The sequence below is a fragment of the Elgaria multicarinata genome, chromosome 1, assembly GCF_023053635.1.
Source record: "Elgaria multicarinata webbii isolate HBS135686 ecotype San Diego chromosome 1, rElgMul1.1.pri, whole genome shotgun sequence".
Lineage (NCBI taxonomy): Eukaryota > Metazoa > Chordata > Lepidosauria > Squamata > Anguidae > Elgaria > Elgaria multicarinata.
Genome location: NC_086171.1, coordinates 105,007,489 through 105,022,576, shown reverse-complemented (window position 1 = coordinate 105,022,576; position 15,088 = coordinate 105,007,489). Strand labels below are relative to the sequence as shown.

Below are 15,088 nucleotides of genomic sequence, written 5' to 3'. Positions count from 1 at the left end.
AGTGTTTGGAGAGAATGCCTGATGAGCTCCACCACCACCACTACTCCATGTACACAGTCTATGTTCTACTTAAGGTACAAAGGAAGCCACCTCATTCCTCAGCATTAGCTATAAATCACCCATGTGCTTTAGGATCTTGTATTACCAAGCAGTGTGAATGTGGTATTGCTGATCTCTGCTTTTGCATGATTTGCTTCATTGTTGCTGTTGAGAGCAAATCCTGTAAAACATAAAAAAGACAATGGCCAAACCCAAGAAATTGAGACAGCATGCCAGTGGTGTGCTTTTTCTTTTCTTTTTTTAAATTAGCTTCAGCAACCGTGGCCAGAGTCTTACAACAGTAAGTAATAAAGGACAACTTGTTCACGCTAAACTGAATTTGTCCTTAGGGTGTTGTTTCCCAATCTTATAAGTACAGTGTTATGTCATTCCCTTCCCATGTAAATCCTCCAACCTCCCTTATACAATACTGAGCTGCTAAAGGCAAAGACCATAGAAGAAGACTCCTGTCCAGAAATACTGAGTCCTTATAGAAGCTCTTCAAAAATTACTATAACAACATGCAGTCATCAATTTTGATCACCTTGCAGGCTGAGAGACAAAAAATGGTATGATTCTCTACTTCAGAACAATTTCAGGCAGCTATTATTGCCTATGTTAAGCTGAAATGACGTTCTTAAATCCTCCAGAAAATGTCAAACTTTATTAGATTCTTCATGGCAAAGCATTTATAATTTATGCTTAATCTTGGATGTGCAAAGCAAGCCTCATTTATATGCAGGTGAATTCTAGCCAGGGATGTCTGTATCATTCCTAGAGTGCCTAAAATGTATAGTCAAGCAGGAGAATATAGCAAAAGCTGGTTATTAGGGGTGGAGGGAACTGCTCATTGGGTATTGTATGGAAAAGTCTGTAGAAAACAATAAAACAGGATAACCTTACGTCTTTAAAATCCAACTTGCAACACATAATAAATGTTACCTAATGAGTTAATATAATTGGTGTGCAAATTGACAATCTAAAGACAAATTTCAAAGGCAAACATTTCTCCCACTTACAGAATAATAGAATAGTTGCGCTGGAATGGGCCTATGAGGCCATCAAGTCCAACCCCTTGCTCAATGCTGGAATCCAGTTAAAGCATGCATGAAAGGTAGCTGTCCAGCTGCATCTTGAATGCCTCTAGTGTGGGAAAGCCCATGACCTCCCTAGGTAATTGGTTCCATTGTCGTACTGCTCTAACGGTCAGGAAGTTTTTCCTAATGTCCAGCTGGAATCTGGCTTCCTGTAACAATGTTATCTGATCAATAAAATTGCTATGTATGTGCAATTGTAGCTGCATTGCTATCTCTAACTGGGTGCTGCATTGATGCCCTACTGCATCTGGTAGACAGTTTTGTACCCTTCTGACTGTTGATGCTAAAATTCTCCTGTTGTTCAGATATTTTCTATTAAACTGTGGAGGAAAGAAGTAGCAGAGGTAAACTAGCTAAAGGACAGAGCATCTTCATCTACATGCAGATTTGTTAATTCAGTCTTGGTGCACACAAGCCCCACAGTTCCTTATTGACTTTGCTAGGGTTTGTAGCCAGGAATTGAAAACACAGTATATACAGAAGCAAATCAGTGTTAATGTTCATCATTCTCACAAAGCTAATTGCCTGCTTGTCATTCACTGCATCAGATCCCTCACTAAAGAGTTAATGACATTATAGAGCACAAATGAAAACTGAGGATGTTAAAAGTAATCTTGAATGGATGGCAATAAAATGTAAATTTAGGTCTGGGTCTCAATTGGCGGTCTACATCGGGGGAAGAATTCTGTTTGCTGCTGCTTCTGTATCACTGGTTCTTCAACTGATAAATCTATTAAGTTTGTCAAATTCAGGCACTATCCCACACTTGTACTTTTCCTTTGTAAATAGTTTGTAATGCATTTGAAGGCACATCTCCACTAGGTACTCTTAAAGTCTTGTCTCCTATACCAGGCAGATTTTTCTGCTCTGTTCTTAGGAACAGATTTTTGAGAGCCCTTGGGCAAGTCACCCCCTCCTTCAGTGAGTCGGTCTTCTCATTGCCGTTGCCACCAGGTGCTCTTGCTCTTCCTCCTCTTCCTCACTGCTTCCACTTGCTTACTTGACAGGCAAAGAGCCAGTGAAGAAGGAGGTAGCAGCATCTCCTTACCCTCTTTCTCGCCACTACCATTGTCAGGGCCAGGGAGAGGGACAGGTGAATAAGCCAGTCGTGATGGTGAAGAGTAGGAGAAACTCTATGGGGCTGTTGTCAATTGGCACCTGCTGAGGTGTGGGCCTTGACGCCAGCCCTGAACATAGAAAACTGCTTTATACCCATCTGTCTAGCTCAACATTATAATTACTGACTGGTAGTAGCAGCAGCAGCAGCAATCCAGGGTTTCAGACAGGAGTCTTTTCCAGGCCTAGCTGGAGATGCCAAGGACATTTTGCATGCAAAGCACATGTTCTACCACTGAGCTACAGTTCTTCCCCTGGTTATTTTTGCCTCAGTGTTAATTGTTCTTCATTGTTTTGTTCCCAAACAGCGAAAGACAATTCATCATTACTGATTTTTTTTAAAAGGCTAATGGAATTGTGAAGACTGAAGAAAGCGAAGTGGAAGGGCAGGTTCAATTTATGTATAATTCTTGATAAATTACAAGGTAAAGCTGCAATAATGCTGTATAGGCAAGAAAGATGTAGAAAACATTGACATAATGCAGTGAAAGATATCGCACTTCTACGTTTCATCAGTTTCAGTAGGAGAGTTAAGCACATGTTTATCTCTCCCACAGAAACCAAAAGGACTTGAAAGTGCTCAATGTTTGGCAGGATAATGCCATATTTTTGCAAGCTTCAGTCATACATGCAAAGCCAAAACTCCCTCAAACCCTGCAATATTCATATCTATATGGGCTAAAAAACAGGCATATTTCCCTTGCCGTGGTGCTAACAAAACTTGATATATGAATCCTTTGCAGGTCCTCTAGCAATTTCAGTTGTGCTCAATGTGGTCAACACCCCTCCCAGAACATGTGCAAACATATACCTGCTTGTTGTATTTTTGTGTTGATCTCCTGTACCTGAAAAACAGGCTTGAGGAGTATTAATGTTTTGGAAAATAAAATGTTCAAGTTAAAGGTAAGTCAAAAAAAGATTCTTCTACCAATTTTAAATTCTTCAGTTTGTGGTTTCAACTTGATTATTACTGCTTGATCTCACTGCAGTGGTCAAGATACTGAAATAATTGCTTTCTCTCTTGAACAGTACAAGCTCTTCAGTAATAAAACTGCATTAGTGTTAGTACTATAAAGAGGCATGGTAATAAATGATATAGAAAAAAGGGTTGCATAGTTATGGTATCTTATAAGTAAAATATTGGAAATGTGGATCTTACTTAAGAATACAGTAGTGCAAGGCTTATTACTAGAGATCTATCGGAACGATTTTGCTCATTTTTGTTTTAAACTGAAGCTTGAGCAGTGTTGTTTTAAACAAGCTTGCGCAGAAAATTTTGTTCAAAGCTTCAGCTTTAATAGCAATTCGTTTCCTCTGTGCCAAACAGACATGGCAGCCCCCACCAGCAGGATGATGGACAGTCCTGCTTGACCAATCAGTGTGGCGTGAAGGTGGGCTTGGGGCACAGCTGCGTGGTTAGGCTGTCACTGCCAGCGTGGAGGAAGGGGAAAGGGATGGAGGCAGCTAATCAGGGCGCACGGAGGAGAGGCCAGGGCCATGCCACATGCAAATTTTAGAGAGGGGATCACCATGTTTGAGCCACATTTGCATATTCCTCAGCCCCTGTGGGGTGAGGGAATTGAGGGGCAAAAAAGCAGGAAAGGAGGACTACTAGTGACCATGGCGACATGGGATTTTACACTAGTATATTCAGAGTAGTGATTGAGATGATTGAACTGGGCCGCAGGGAAGGTTATGCAGGAATAGAGCATGGTTGTTTGTACCCTCAGTAGGTACTGTGATGTTCATTGAGCTGCAATTCCTTAATGCCCATTTTTACCATTATTAAATGTGCTGGGGGTAAATCGAAGCCTGTTTCTAAACCAGCTGAAACGATTCTAGATTTTGATTGCAACCGAGACTGTGTACTGTTCAGAAGGAACGCGAGTTCATTTTGCATGGGATCAATAGCCATTCGAAATGTGCATGATGTACATTCCTTAGCAAAATTTAATTTAAAATAGCTAGACACTTAGTCCAAATTATAAGCAGCCTCCCTAAAGCAGGAGGCAGCCTTCACTCCCCCGTAGAATCTGGGATTCTGCCAGTGCAATGTCCCAAAGTCTGTACTTGTTTCTTCTTCTTTTAAGTGTAATGTTCATGTCTGAATTTTCATCTGTGGAGATTCTTTTAACAGATACATTGTGCCTTCACTTGATTATTTTTAATTTGAAATAGCAGCCATGAATGGCAGAAGGGAGTCTTGACTCAATTTAGTCTTGTTCTTGTCATCCACCATGTATGTAAAAATGAACATACTTTAGGAAACAGATATTTCTCAGATGCACTTTTTAACTTAAAAGTAATACTCTTTAAGGTTGGCAGAGAGGCATAAATATTTACATACTGTGAAATGCCATATGTTTATTTCGCACCTGCAGTGTTCCTTTAGGGACTGAGCTTAGGGACTGAGTCTCTTAAAATAGAGCTTTGGTTCACACATATATGTGCATTTACATATGATGATTCACACTTGTGTTAAGTAAATTGATTCCATTGAAAAGCTTTGTGGTTGACGAGATGTGGACTGATGTGAACGTTCTGTCCACAGTGTTTGATCTGTGACTGTTCATTCACATGTGCAAGTCATCTATGCATGAGACAACTTTCTGCTTTTCAAGCACATCCATGTGACCTTGCTCTTGTTATTCAGTGAAAATTGCAAGTAGTTGCAAGGAAAGGCCTCATTCCTCCCTGGCCTTTGTCTGCAAGCTCTAGTCAGTTGTAGAGGACACCAGAGTCTCACAGCATTTTGCAGCTCTATTGAACACTTTAAGATAGAAATGTTCTGTGATTCTCATACAGTGGCAGGGGTTATCAGATGTATAGCAGTTCTAAGGACAATGTAGTGCCATGATCTGGGAGTCAGAGACTTAGAGTACTGATGAGCCCCTAACAAAAATCAAATTCTGTTCACAGAACTGCCTCAGTAAAAAAAGTTTAATGTTCCCCATCTCAAATAATTTCTGAAAGCCCCCTTGACACCTCTGGATTCTGCATAATATCTTGTTTCATGTGATTGTCATGATAGTTTTCTTTCTCTGTCTTTTGTAATTTTACCTACCCTATAAAGCTTTCATTGGTGGGTGACCTTTGAACAATTTTTAATCTCTTAAAGAAGCTTCATCGGATTACTGTTGCATCCATCTCTCCTCAGAAGCTGGTGGGAGGAAGCGCACAGACTGCTCGGATAGTCTTGTGCAGCAGCACAGTAATGGCATTATAAATGGCTGCATTGCTTAGAACAGTGCCATGTGGGCAGAAATAATGAGACAGCAGAGCCCGCTGCACAGGATTACAGGCATTGTCAAACTATTGTCAATCCATTTCATATAAGCTAATACTCTCTTTTCTCATCAGAAGAAATCAGTCTTGTGCTTGACTTGGTGTACAGCCAATGAACTGGCACCTAGGAGTAGTGGGGGGTGGGGTGGGGGGTTGAATATGTGTAGGCCCCTCTTGCTGTGGGCTTTAGCCCATGCTGGACCCCTGCGTGTTAACAGATTGATGCAGGAGGAGGGGGAACTACAAAGTTGTGCAGTGTGGAATTAGAGGGTTTTTGCACTTTCCATGAAAGGAAGGGGAGTGTCCTGTCTCTCCCCCTCAAAAAAGAAATTTGCTCTTGCTGGGATCAGTGGTTACTAAAGCACCCAATCAGGAACACAGACAGCTGTGATGTCACTTTGCCTCTGCTTACTGAGATCATCATGGTGTAGGATTTGCTAGTCTCTGCAAGGTAAGTTTTTCCTCTTATCCCCTCTGTAGCACATTGTCCAATTAACTGTAATCCAACTTTTCCTCCCCTTGACAAAAACAGCACCAGCATAGGATGGCAACTGTTAGGGTGTAGCAGCAATGTTCTTATCCCCCTAACAGGTTGGGAGAGCAGTGAGGGAAAGAGAGCCAAAGGTGACAGCGGCCTCCGTGACACGGTTGAGGGAGAAGAGCAAATGCTCAACAGCTGTAGTGTGGGTAAGGAATGGTGACACTTGTGGCTGACTCCCAAGTAAGGAAAAGATTTACCCTTCATTCATCAAACACCCAAGTAAATGTGGAACTGGGAGAAAGGGTAAGACTGAACTCCCAATAGCTTTTTCCTCCCTTCAGTGGTCAGTCTACGAGGCCTGGCTTTAGAAGTATTGCATTTCCATAGTTTAATTGCCTAGAGTCGAGCAAATGAAGGACAATGGCCATGCCATGTGTGAGAGCTGATGTGGAGTTGCCAAAGGCCAAAAATCTGTTCAGACTTTTCAGTCTTTTCAACGTGTGCTAGCATTGCACTCAACAGAAGAGTCAATGAACGTGTGTATCTGCTACAGCTTGCACTCCAAAGGTCAGGTCATACAAATACTATACACATCAATGTGCTGTATCCAGAAGCAGCTCCTCCTAAACAGAAAGCAAATATATAATTTATATATATTAATACCATATTTCCTTTCAGCCCTACAGGAAACAAATAGTGGATTCCCATTCTAAAATAATGGAAACTTCCTTGGGATGGCACACCTGTGATCCTTGAAGTTTGATTGCCGTCCCTCATTGGGGTTTTTTTTAGTATGCTTTTAGGCCAAAAGAGCACATGGGATATGGCAAAACTGAAGGGAGTGCAACGCTTTAAAAAGGAGGATGATCCATTTCATCAAGCCAAGAGGCAGGACTTGTTGGAAAGTCTGGATAACCAACGCTGCTTCCAGTAGAAATATCAGAGGTTGGGCCCCCAGCCATAGCTCTGAGAGTCTGGCTCACCCCCTGCCCTCCATGTGCTATTATTCCTAAATTATTGTCCATTGTGTAATCCAGACCGTTTAGCAATGGAGTATGTGATGGAAGGGACGATATAGAGGCTGGAGACTGTGGGATTCCATAAGGGCTTCCATCCCTCAAGTCCTGATAGGATTGTCCTGTCCCATCCATTGAAAAAGTACCATTCATCAGCTGTCCACCAGCCACCTCGCTAGCATTGCTGTAAATTCTATTGTTGTGGCCAAGCTCTGAGAGGATTTGGTCTTCTGTAAGCAAAACAAGGAGAACAGGATTTTAGGTGCAACAGTAGCAAGGAGCACTTCGTACATTTGGCAAGCAGTGGGATGGAGGTGTTATAGATCCAGTGCAGCTCAGTCCAAGGCACTAAAGTGCACTTACATCAAGGAACCTATGCCTCTCCAGATGTTGCTGGTTAACAATTCCCATTGTCCATGCTGATTGGGGCTGATGGAGTTTAGGGTCCAACAATATCTGGAGGGCCACCAGTTCTCCACCTCTGACTTAAGTCCTTCAAAAGCAATGGTTTTAAGTATATTTACTGCTGCTGCATTATGACTCAAGTTTATTTTCCACCATTGGAACAAAGATGGAGGAGCACCCACTACAAATGCCAGAAGACCAGACTGCATGGACTGATTGCTTTTCTTCTGCATGGTGATGTCATGAAATAGCTGTAATTCACCATTTAAAGACTGAAATGCATCATAACTCTCCAGTGCCCAATTCTGGAACACACTGGCCAGAGTAGTAGACATGAAGGAACTCTTTCATTTCTAAACATCTCAAAAGTGGTATGACAAGCAGTAATTTTGACATTCTCGTAGATATTTAAATTTCAACATCTCATAGAAATTGCCAGATTAACATTTAATGCCAAAAATGTACCCAAAACCCTATTGTTCCTGTAGGGAAAGGTTTTATTTAAAAACATTGTTTTGAACTGCCCTTTCTTTCTCAAATCCAATTATTATTTCAATTTTTAACTAATCTTTCATCAATTTATTTCTGACCACTTGCTAGTTGAGCATGGATCCGTATATATTTAGGGGATTATCCCACCCTCCTGCAAACTTAAAATGCTAAAGCCCAATTGGTTTCAAAGGGAGAGCTAACCGTAATACTGAGCCCTCACTTAAAGGGACTTAAAGGTGCTTAACTTTCTATTTGGCTGGTCAGTGTCCTTGGTATTTGCTTTTAAGATCCTCTCTATATTTTTCAGCCATAATCACAATGCTCCATTTTGTGGTCTAATGAGGTCCTCTTGCACACCTATCTGTATTAGAAGCCAATGTAAAAGACAAAACAATTTGTCCCAAGTTACTATTCGAGTCATTAGCTGATTGTCAGAGAGACCATCATATCCTATATACTAATACTTAATTCATTCTCCAAGTGTGGATCCTTATGTAGCCAAAACAGCACATAAGAGAGAAGTATCAGCTTGTGGGAACCCTAAGGCTCGCAGAAGATAAAGAAAACCCTAAATGAACCCCCAAACAGCCTAATGAAGACTGAGCATGCTCAGTGGCTATAGACTGCTGTCTGACTGTTGGTGAGAGGAGAGACTTGAAAACCAGGCTGCATTGTACGAAACATTCTGCCTCCAAGAGGGGAAGCATGAACAAGCCTGAGCCTCTCTTACAAGTCACCTCTTTTTGAACATAGGCACTGGAAGGACTGGATGAATGCAGCCCCATAGACTAGGAGAGGGTTGGGCAACCTGTGGCCCTAGTACTACATGCAACCTAATTTCAAAAGCCCTCTGCAAGTGATCAGCTCAAACCTCTGGCAAGAGTGATCTTTCCCTCCCCAGTAGCCACTGTGGGGAGAGGGAGGGAGAGAAATGGAGGCAGCAGAAAGAGAGAGGAAAGGTGTAGCCCTCTCCACTTTTGGCTTTGGCCCTGCCTGCTGCCAGCATGTAGTTCCCAACAGATTGTCCCAAAGGGATTGTGGTCCTTGGCAGGACATAAGGAACAATTCCTTATTCCTGGACTGGAGCAACGTCATTCACAAACATTTGAGCCCAATCTGGAACTCAATCGGCCTCAAAAAGCAAGCATTCATTGTCCCGTGAAGAAAAGGTTGGAGGCCCACCCTTTGAAGATCGCCTTTCCGCCCTCCCATGCCTACCTCTGAAGCTCAGCTCACTATCACTAACCCCACAGTCCTCTGCAGAGCTCTCTTTTTCGTGTTTGCTTCCTCCTCGATTCCTCTTTACACTCTTGTAGAACTGGCCCCAGCGGTGCCGTCCAGCATCTTTCTTCAGACGTTTTTCTTTTGCCCTTCTGTTTTGAAACCAGACCTGGAGCCGCAAAGGAGAAACAAACAAACAAAACAACTGTTTGTAGTGCTGCTGTTGTTGCTGCTCAAAAGTCACTTCTAAACAAGAATCAGATTTCTAACATGGTCCAACGGACAGTAAGTAGGGAGTCAACCCAGAAGACCTGTGTTCAAGCCTTGCTTCTACCATTGATACTGTAGCCCTCAGTGAGACAATACTCAACCTCAGTTACCCCATACATAAAATGAGAATAATATAAATTACTGCTATTAGTAAGGGAACTAGCAGCCAGAAGGAACTTTAGCCCGATAGATTAAACTACCAACTAAAGCTCAGTGAAAAACAAGACTTTCAGACACTCAAAAGAACTTGATCTGATCATTTTCTTATCCCTTAGGCCCTCTCATAGGAAATTTCAAGGAGCTGGGGCACAAACAAGGAGAAAAGTGTTGGAACTTCTTTCAACTCACGCCTAAAGAACCATGAGGGTCCTTGGATGTGTCTAGGCATCAGATGGTTCACCTACATGAGAATTAATCATATATCCGAAGTTCTTTGAACTGGTGCTATTTCCTGGGGCTTCTCCAATTGTGACTAGATGAAAAAGAGGTCAGGATTGTTTGGAAGAGGGAATTTGCAGTTTTCCCTACTCTGGCATGAAGCTGCACATGCTTGAATTCCCTCTTCTACAATAGCCACTAACGGGGCCCTCAAAACCTATACATCTCTCCACCCTAATTCTGCATCAGAAGTCCGTAAGTGCTTCTAAATTGTATTGTATTGTGCTCCAATACAATACAATGTGCTAAATGTGCTCCACTGACCCCATGAAGTGTAGGACTGGGATTTTAACCCATAAGAAAAAGGGCTTCTGTTGCCTCCTGCTTGGGACTCGTCTCCAGCCTTCTCTGCCTTCAGCTAGTTCCATCTGGCCAACATAAGATCCACCCTCGGACCTTTTCATAGAAAGGTTCTCAGCACTGCACAGTTCACCGTGGGGATTCATGGCGCCCTCACAATTTATGCCTCTAAAATGTAAGTCATACTTTCATCCATTCTCAACTTTCCCTGAAGTTTCCTTTAATTGTTTTTAATATGGACTATTCTGTATATCACACATTGACCAGATTTTGGAAAAGCAAGCAATGCTATAAAATCAATCTATCTATCCTTTTAGCTGAAGACAGAGTCGATACTAGACCATTTGGCTCACCTGTACAACCCGCATGTCCAGTCCAGTCTCAGAGGACAGCTGCTCCCGCACATGCCTGGCTGGTTTAGGGGAGTTTTTATAGGCATTTTTTAATGTTTCCAACTGTTTGGCTGTGATGGTGGTTCGGGGCCTCTTAGCTCCAGCTTCTGAATCATCTGTAATAGAACAGTTTCCTATTATTTGGACCATAAACTATGACACAGATGTATACACAGAAGGTTGGTATATGCCTGTGGTGAGTTTGGGGTGGGGTGGGGGTGGCAAGAACAGTGCATATCTAACACCAGTACATTTGGGCACGTGTGTATGTCTTTATTTGCACATGTAAATGGCATTTGCATCTTTTTAGGTGTACAGCTAAAATGGAAGCTATGAACATGACAAACAAGTGTTTGCAGATGCCTACATCACTTAGGGGCACTTGCCAGGAAGGTATAAGTTAAGTGTACACCCTTTAGATTGCCTTGAACTCATATGTGAAATGGCCCTGAGGATGTGTATGTGTTAAGCGCTGTGTGAATAAGAGCTAGTAAATTATCGCTGTGTTACATGTGTTCTTTTGTAGTTCTTGTCACTTTGATGGAGCATACACCAATTCCACCAAACTAATAGAAACAAAGGGAATGCACACACAGCTTTGAGAAATGCCGTTTAACTTGTTATTCATACATAACACTGAAGTTGCAAGGCGATAAGATGCATCCTCAATATTTTATCTCAGTCTCATTCCACTCCTGATTTAATTTACATGGTGGCTTTAATGCTAACTAGTTAATTCAAAGGCTTCCACACATACATTTCCATTGCAATATCACGGTCCCTGTGTTCTTAATACCTCCAATGCCCACTTAAGGCACATAAAACTTTTGTGATTGTTTCTATTACCTTGCAATTAACAAAGGAATATGGAGTGGGAGGAGGGGATGGAGGACCATACTTGGAAAAGGCACTCTCTATACTTATTTATTTATGTTTAGGAAAAAGTGGTTACTTCGATAACAGCAGTTCCCTAATTTGGAACCATGGAGCATTAATTTAGAGCTGGTTCGCACAGTATTTGATTGTACGGTTTGCAGAAGCGCATGTGTGTGTATACCTTGGTCTTATGTAAAGAAAAAAGCAAGACCTCCAAGTCCCTCTTAAAACAATAGCACATCTGATTCCCTGTAATTAAACCAAATTATAGTGCAGCCCCAGAAAACTACTGACAAATTGTTAGTGTGCTTACTAGTACTGCAGGGCCAGTTGTACCATTAATCAGAATAAGGCGGCTTCCTCAGGCAGCAGATTTGAGATGTCATGAAAGGGCAGGAAATCGTTATTTACTTGTTATTTTAGCAGTAGCATTTTGTTGCTTGCCTCCTGTACCAAAATAACTTGCCTGGCTTTGGGTACTGTGCTCCTTAACCTATGGAGCTGCCAGGTTAAAATATACATCCACCACCACCCTCTCTGGAGTCTTAAAATGAGTAGCAAGCTTAGCAGCCATTCTAACAGCATAAGTTCCTTTCCTTGCAGGCCTATCAAATTAGCCAGAGTATATACATACAAAGACCCAGTTCGCACTAGCAGCAAATTGTGGGTTAATTAACCCAAGATTTTTAAGGCACAAGTGGGAGCGAGTGAGCATGTGTGCTGCCTCTGATGTGCTCCTCACTCCTACTTTCATTTTGCAATCCACAGTTGCCCTGATCATAGGTTGTTCTCATGATGTCTGAATCCAGGCACTTTGGGCTGTTCAGGGGTTAAACAACACATAGTTACCCCAAGAACAAATCATAGCTTAACTTTAGGTTGTTTAAGCCTAAACAACCCAGGCTTCCTGTGTTTGGACATCACTAGAGCAACCTACAATCAGACATCGTAGGTTATAAAATGAAAGCAGAAGTGAGGAGCATGACAGAGGCAGCGTGGTCTGTTGCTTCTGCTTGTGCCTAGTAAATTTTGGGTTAATTAATCCACTGTTTGCCATTATGTGGAAACCAGGTCACTGAAGACCTTATGCAACCTTCCTGAATTTGGTTGCCTCCAGCTTTGTTGGACTACAACACCCATCCTGCCCAAGCAGCATGACCAATGAGGTTCTGGTTGGGGTGATGGGAGAAGTCTGCCCTAATACACAGAAGCACAAATGCCAAAGTTTCAAATTCAAGCGCTGCTCTGTATAAGTACATTTGTTCCCAGCCACTTTGCTATCAAAAGGAGGCACAACCTTCTCTCCTCTCCTCACAAGGAGCGTTTACAGTGCTCTTTGGCCTATGCCCTGGAATTCCTCATCTCTTTCTTTGCACTTCTACGGGCTGCAAAACTTTATGACACTGAAGCCATCGATAACGCTGCGTCAATAATAGAAATTGAGCAATATTCAATCCATGATCTCCTAGCCCTGCCTCCCCCACCAATCCCCTTAGCACAAATAGGCATTGCATCACCCTAGCCAAATTGATTAGGTCAAAATAGAGTCCTTAATTAATGAGAAGTCAGGGCTTGTCAACATGAAATCCATTAAAGACCAGTTCAGTTTTAATTTCAGTCAGGCCCCGTTTGGCAGTCTCTGTGGATTCATTAGCGTTTGGTGATCTATAGCCTCTTTCTGTCTCGCTTCCCTCAACCCACCCCCCAATTCTGGGTTTTTCACCTACAGTAAATATTGGCATTTTAGACCTCAGGATGAAAAATGAGAGACTTTCCGGGTTAAGGGCCAGATTAAGCTGATGTGAAAGAAGCAACTCTGTTGCTTCCAGTGGAGCTGAGCCTGGGGTTGTTTTTGGCTCGTGACGTTCCTTCATGCACAGCATCTTAAATGGAAGAGAGATGGCAAGTAGCCCTATAGATCATTACCAGCTCCCAGAGAATGTAGGGTTTCTGGAGACCCATTCAAGGGAAAGAAAGTTTTGGCCCAGGTGCCTGTAGAAGGTGCTCAGTAGTTAGATGCTCGCTGCCTGCCTCCCCTTGCCTCCAAGCATGCTGGTACGGCCATTTTGCCAGAGAAGGAAAAGGGGTGATGGAGGCACTACGAATGCTATGCAAAGGAAGTCAAGCTAGGGGGGCTCATAACCAGAGGAGAAATAGTTGGGGAAGACAGATTAGAACCGTAGCCACACCCACAGCCTAAGATGACAGGGCAGAGTCAAGTAGTGGCTGCATTTCCTTATTTCCGTGCACTTGTGTTTTTTCAGGTGACAGTGACTATTCCAGTAGGATGCACGTTCAGTCAAAAGTTAATATTCCCTGTCTAATATTACAACCCTTTCTACAATCAGCAAAAGGTCTTCTGGTGTGCACATGTTAGTAGGAATTTTAAAAAGTGTAAGAAAGGCACATATGGAAATAAGCTACATATAACAGGAACCAAAGGTCCAAGATACTTTTGTCAGGTTCAGTGTTGGATCAGGGCTTTTATAGGATCAAGGCCAACTAGTTGCATGCAGAATGTGGACAATTAAACCAAAGGTGGGGCTGAGAGGGTCAGCACTAGGCTGTACATACCTGGGGGTCACAACTCGGAGAATCCTATGGTAAGAAAGCCAATTATGTGTGTTGAGGTCAGGGATATAGCTACACTAAATGGATTAACTGGCTAGATTCAGGATCAGATTAGGTGAGGTACATGGAATCTGATGCAGAACAAAGAGGAAGAAGACGGGCCTTGGAATTCTAGTAGGACACGTATATTGTTCAAAGGAGACTGAGAGCTGTATACTTTGCAGGAAGAGTAGCTCAGTGGTAGAGTACATGTCTTGCATGCAGAACGTCCAGGTTTGATCCTCGGTATCTCCAGATAGAGCAGGAAAAACTCCTGCCGTAAACCTGGGGAGCCGCTGCCAGCCAGTGTCGACCATACTAGGCTAGATGGACCAGTGGTCTGACTCGGTACAACACAGCTTCCTATGTTCCTAAAGCTATGTACTCTGCAAGACTGTAGCCATTTCTTTCCAGGCTTAGCTGCCACAGGGCAATGCTCTAGACTCTTCTCAACAGTTCGCTCTGGGTGTTCCGCCTTTCCCTGAGGTCTAAAATTGCCTCCCAAGAGGGAAAGCCTTGCACAGGTTTTGAGCTCAAAGGCAGCACAGCTGCAATCTTGTTCAGCAAGAGTAGCCACCCTGCAACATACATGCTACAGCAGGAATGGGCAGAAAGTAGATCTCCAGGTGTTTTCGATTTCAAGTCACAGCATTCCTGATCATTGGCCATGCTGACAGGGGCTTATGGGTGTTGAAGTCCAAAACATCGGGAGATCTACTTTCTGCCCACCCCAGTGCTACACCATCCAGTGACACAAGGCAGCAGAGGTTTGGGCATTCTTGGAGAAGAGCACAGCTTGGTTATGGCACCCTGACCTGTCTCTCCAGTGCCGCACTACTCCCTTCCTCAGCTCAAACAAGCCACCCTAAGGGCAAGGGGGGGCACGTGTTCTATGTAACATGTACTACAGTGGTAGTTAAATTCAACTTCAGTTGTAACCCACTTACTAAGGAGGATGGCCACTGCCACCCATTGAACCAAATAGCCCTGCTGGATCTCATTCCCTCTTCCCAAACAGCCCAATGCCTGCATTGCAAAGACATTTTCAAA

At 42.9% G+C, this 15,088-nt stretch overlaps 2 protein-coding genes across 2 annotated transcripts in view; one reads left to right on the top strand and one right to left on the bottom strand.

Moving 5' to 3' along the window:
* The window catches only part of STX6 (syntaxin 6), a 590,646-nt gene that overhangs the window by 430,368 nt on the left and 145,190 nt on the right, over window positions 1-15,088 (top strand). The gene's annotated exons all lie outside the window — the stretch shown is intronic.
* Window positions 6,870-15,088, bottom strand: part of LHX4 (LIM homeobox 4) — an 81,343-nt gene continuing 73,124 nt past the window's right edge. Inside the window, exons 4-6 of the mRNA XM_063117127.1 lie at window positions 10,514-10,668; window positions 9,150-9,321; window positions 6,870-7,264 (exon numbers count right to left, since the gene is read on the bottom strand). Of these exons, the coding sequence (XP_062973197.1) occupies window positions 6,870-7,264; window positions 9,150-9,321; window positions 10,514-10,668 (722 nt within the window). The remainder of the gene's footprint in view (window positions 7,265-9,149; window positions 9,322-10,513; window positions 10,669-15,088) is intronic.